At 42.8% G+C, this 3,161-nt stretch overlaps 1 protein-coding gene across 1 annotated transcript in view; it reads right to left on the bottom strand.

Annotated features, from left to right (window-relative positions):
• Positions 1-880: 880 nt before the first annotated feature.
• The window catches only part of CUNH11orf53 (chromosome unknown C11orf53 homolog), a 27,596-nt gene continuing 25,315 nt past the window's right edge, over positions 881-3,161 (bottom strand). The window contains exon 6 of the mRNA XM_018567796.1: positions 881-1,276. Coding sequence (XP_018423298.1) covers positions 881-1,276 — 396 coding nt within the window. The remainder of the gene's footprint in view (positions 1,277-3,161) is intronic.

The following is a 3,161-nucleotide window of genomic DNA, read 5'->3' as shown; positions in this document are numbered from 1 at the left end:
AAAATGTTTTGCGTAAAAGATGTGATTCTAGCAGAGGAGGGCTGCAGTGGGCGCCAATGGTTGTGCGTCTACAGGCTCTAGTGATAAAATTCAGCCCTGTTGAACACATTGGCAAGCTGAATGAAATGTCCTGATCATCGCCCCACGTTTGGTGTACTGAGATTGTCCATTTAAGTTACTTATGCCATACTCACCGCTAAAAAATATGGTAAACCAAGTATCCATACCCTTATTGTGTAATAGTGTTACCCCTCTCAGAATGCTTTCTAATGTTTCAGACTTTTATGTGTGCTGGTGCTCATACTTCCTATGAGTGGCACACAATGAGAATAAGGATTTATGTGGTGTTCTGTCCACTGGGAGATCAGTTTATTACAGTGATGATGACATCCAACAGCAGACAGTAGAAGGAGGATATGTATTCTATGATATGGCTTATCCTTTGAAACTGAATGACTGCTTCTCTGGACTACAGTGGCCAATATGGAAAAAACAAACTTCTGATAGTTCGTCAATATAAATTTGTGGACAAGTTCCTGCATGAAACTGTGAGATGAGGAGTTTTAACAGCTAGTGTGGTGTTGAAGCAGTATACATGGAAGGTGCATGTAATAGTTTTTAATAATAAAGATAATGCTCAGACACTGGGCTGTGATGGTGGTACATTACTGAGAAAAGCTGGAATCAATACTCTGTTATTGATATTGTTTTAAGACAGGATCTACTTTCTTTTTTCTTGTGGGTCCTCTTAAGTACGAATACTAATAGCAACAGCATTGTCCTCTTATTGTTGTTTCCACAGTCTAGGTTTACATCCTGCTATGTAATCTAAAGGCATTATGATGACAAATTCTTGATGACTAAAAATAAAACAGAGATTTCAGTAATTTCTTCGAATTTCATACGGCCCCCATACTGTGTTCGTATCTTCCTTTGGCCAAGCAGAACTATCTTGCATGGGGCTTGTTTCAGCAGAGTCCTCTTGGGAAAGGTGATGAACCATCTTAGGGGTCAATTCATTGTTTACTGTCATAAATGGTGAGAAGGCATAGGAAGAGGTAGCTGGAAAAGTAGAGTAGTGAACATCTTCTAGAGCATGCAGTGAATAAGACTGAGTGCCCTGGGATGAGGCGGGCCCTCTGCTTGCACTCCTGTAGTGTGTGGATCCATTTTCAGATGAGATGCAGCTTGTGGATGATACAGTTTGTGAGGCATCTGTGCACAATGCATCCAGCTGGTTAATTGAATCGGGAACAGTCTGCTCCCATGAGTCTCTCTGAGGAATAAAATACACACAGTATTAATATGGACATATACCACTGCTATCTCTCTCTCTCTCGCTCTCTCTTCCTTTATGTAAGTATCCAGGTTTTTGGTCCAAAGGTTTAAAAATGTAACCTTACATTTCCATAGGGGGTTTAGTAACAAGCAACACTTGCAACCTATTGCAACACACTTCAAAGCTGAAGTTTAGTCTGTTTGTATTTTGCTTTCCTTGGTTCCTTCTTTGCTCCCTCATCAACATGCTATGCTTGTTGTCATTACATACCTTATTTTACACTTAATCACATGGTCTCTGTGCTTCTTAATCAAATGCAGACAGATTATGGCTGGTGAGAAGGGCCAACAGGGTGCTGTACATAGCTACCTGAAAACATCATAGTACCCTGCCTCTGTATTTCACTCTTGAGCCCGCCACCTTGATGCCAGCAATGGCCTGGGTCTTGGGAGCAGTTATGAAAATGTCAAATGCCCTGATAGATGGATTTGGAAGAGTGGGCACTTAAAAGAACTGAAATCTAATAAATGTGAAAGTGGGCCAGAGACAGTAAGGCTGAGGAGGAAAAGGATAGATGCTATTAGATTTCCTCCAGCCTGGAAATAAGAGGGGCTCTATCAGGGGCTGACTGGCAACTTTTAGCCCAGGGGGCAAGTACAACCCAGAGGCCCATGGTGCGGCAACTTGGCCCCCCTCCCGCTCTACCTCTTCCCTGCCTTCTCCCCGCCCCTGTCTGACACTTTTGCCATCCATGTAACGGTAGTGTGAATGTATTTATCGGTTTAGGAAATGTAAAGCACACTGGTAGTGGAGGGATGCCTCGTCAGTGCTGTGCGCGTCTATGACTGCTGCGACCCTGGTAGTTCTGCCACTAACTCAGAAATTGTACAGCATTGCAGAATGGCATTGGCTATAGAGAACTACAATTCCCAGCAATACATTACACAACAATGCAGAATATCATCAGCTATAGCGGACTATAAATCCCAGCAATAATGACTACCAACCGCTATAGAGAACTACAATTCCCAGCAATACCATTATACAGCAATGCAGAACTGCATCAGCTATAGAGGACTACAAATCCCAGCAATACATTACACAGCGCAATGCAGAATAATATGAAGCTACATACTCTGTTGCTCTGGGTTCTCCGTCTGATGTCTAAAGGGTCTCCGGAGGGTTGTGCGGGCTCTCACCAGAGGTCCAGAGAGTTTCACGGGTGCATGTGTGTGCAGCAGAGGGGGCTCCCTAATTAGGCTCTCAGAGGCCAATGCGGAACACCAGGTGGTCAGTGCGGGTTCTCTGCTACAAAACAAAAGGCTCCAGTGATGGACTACTAGTTTGTATTGAGATTGTAGTTCATCACAGGAGCAAGCTTGGAGCGGTGGAAATAAGAAAAAAAAAGTGTGGTGTGCAATATAGTGAAATGGAAAGTGTAAAATTATACAGCAATCAATGCAGAATGGCACCGGCTATAGAGGACTACAAATCCCAGCAATACATTATACAGCGCAATGTGGAATTCCACCAGCTATAATGTACTATTGCTGGGATTTTTAGTCCTCTATAGCTGGTGGTATTTTGCTGTATTGGGGACTACAAATCCCAGCAATAATACATTATACAGCACAATGCAGAATACCACCAGCTATAGAGGACTACAAGTCCCAGCAAAAGTACGTTATAGCTGATGGAATTCCGCATTGCGCTGTATAATGTATTATTGCTGGGGTTTTTAGTCCCTTATACAGCGCAATGCAGAATACCACCGGCTATATAGGAGTACAACACATCCCAGCAATACATTATACATGCAGTGTATAATGTATTGCTGGGATTTGTAGTCCTCTATAGCTGATGGTATAATATACAGTACAGC

Source organism: Nanorana parkeri, unplaced genomic scaffold (assembly GCF_000935625.1).
Source record: "Nanorana parkeri isolate BGI_ZX_2015 unplaced genomic scaffold, ASM93562v1 scaffold1094, whole genome shotgun sequence".
NCBI classification, from domain to species: domain Eukaryota; kingdom Metazoa; phylum Chordata; class Amphibia; order Anura; family Dicroglossidae; genus Nanorana; species Nanorana parkeri.
This window is presented reverse-complemented; position numbering and strand designations above follow the sequence as displayed.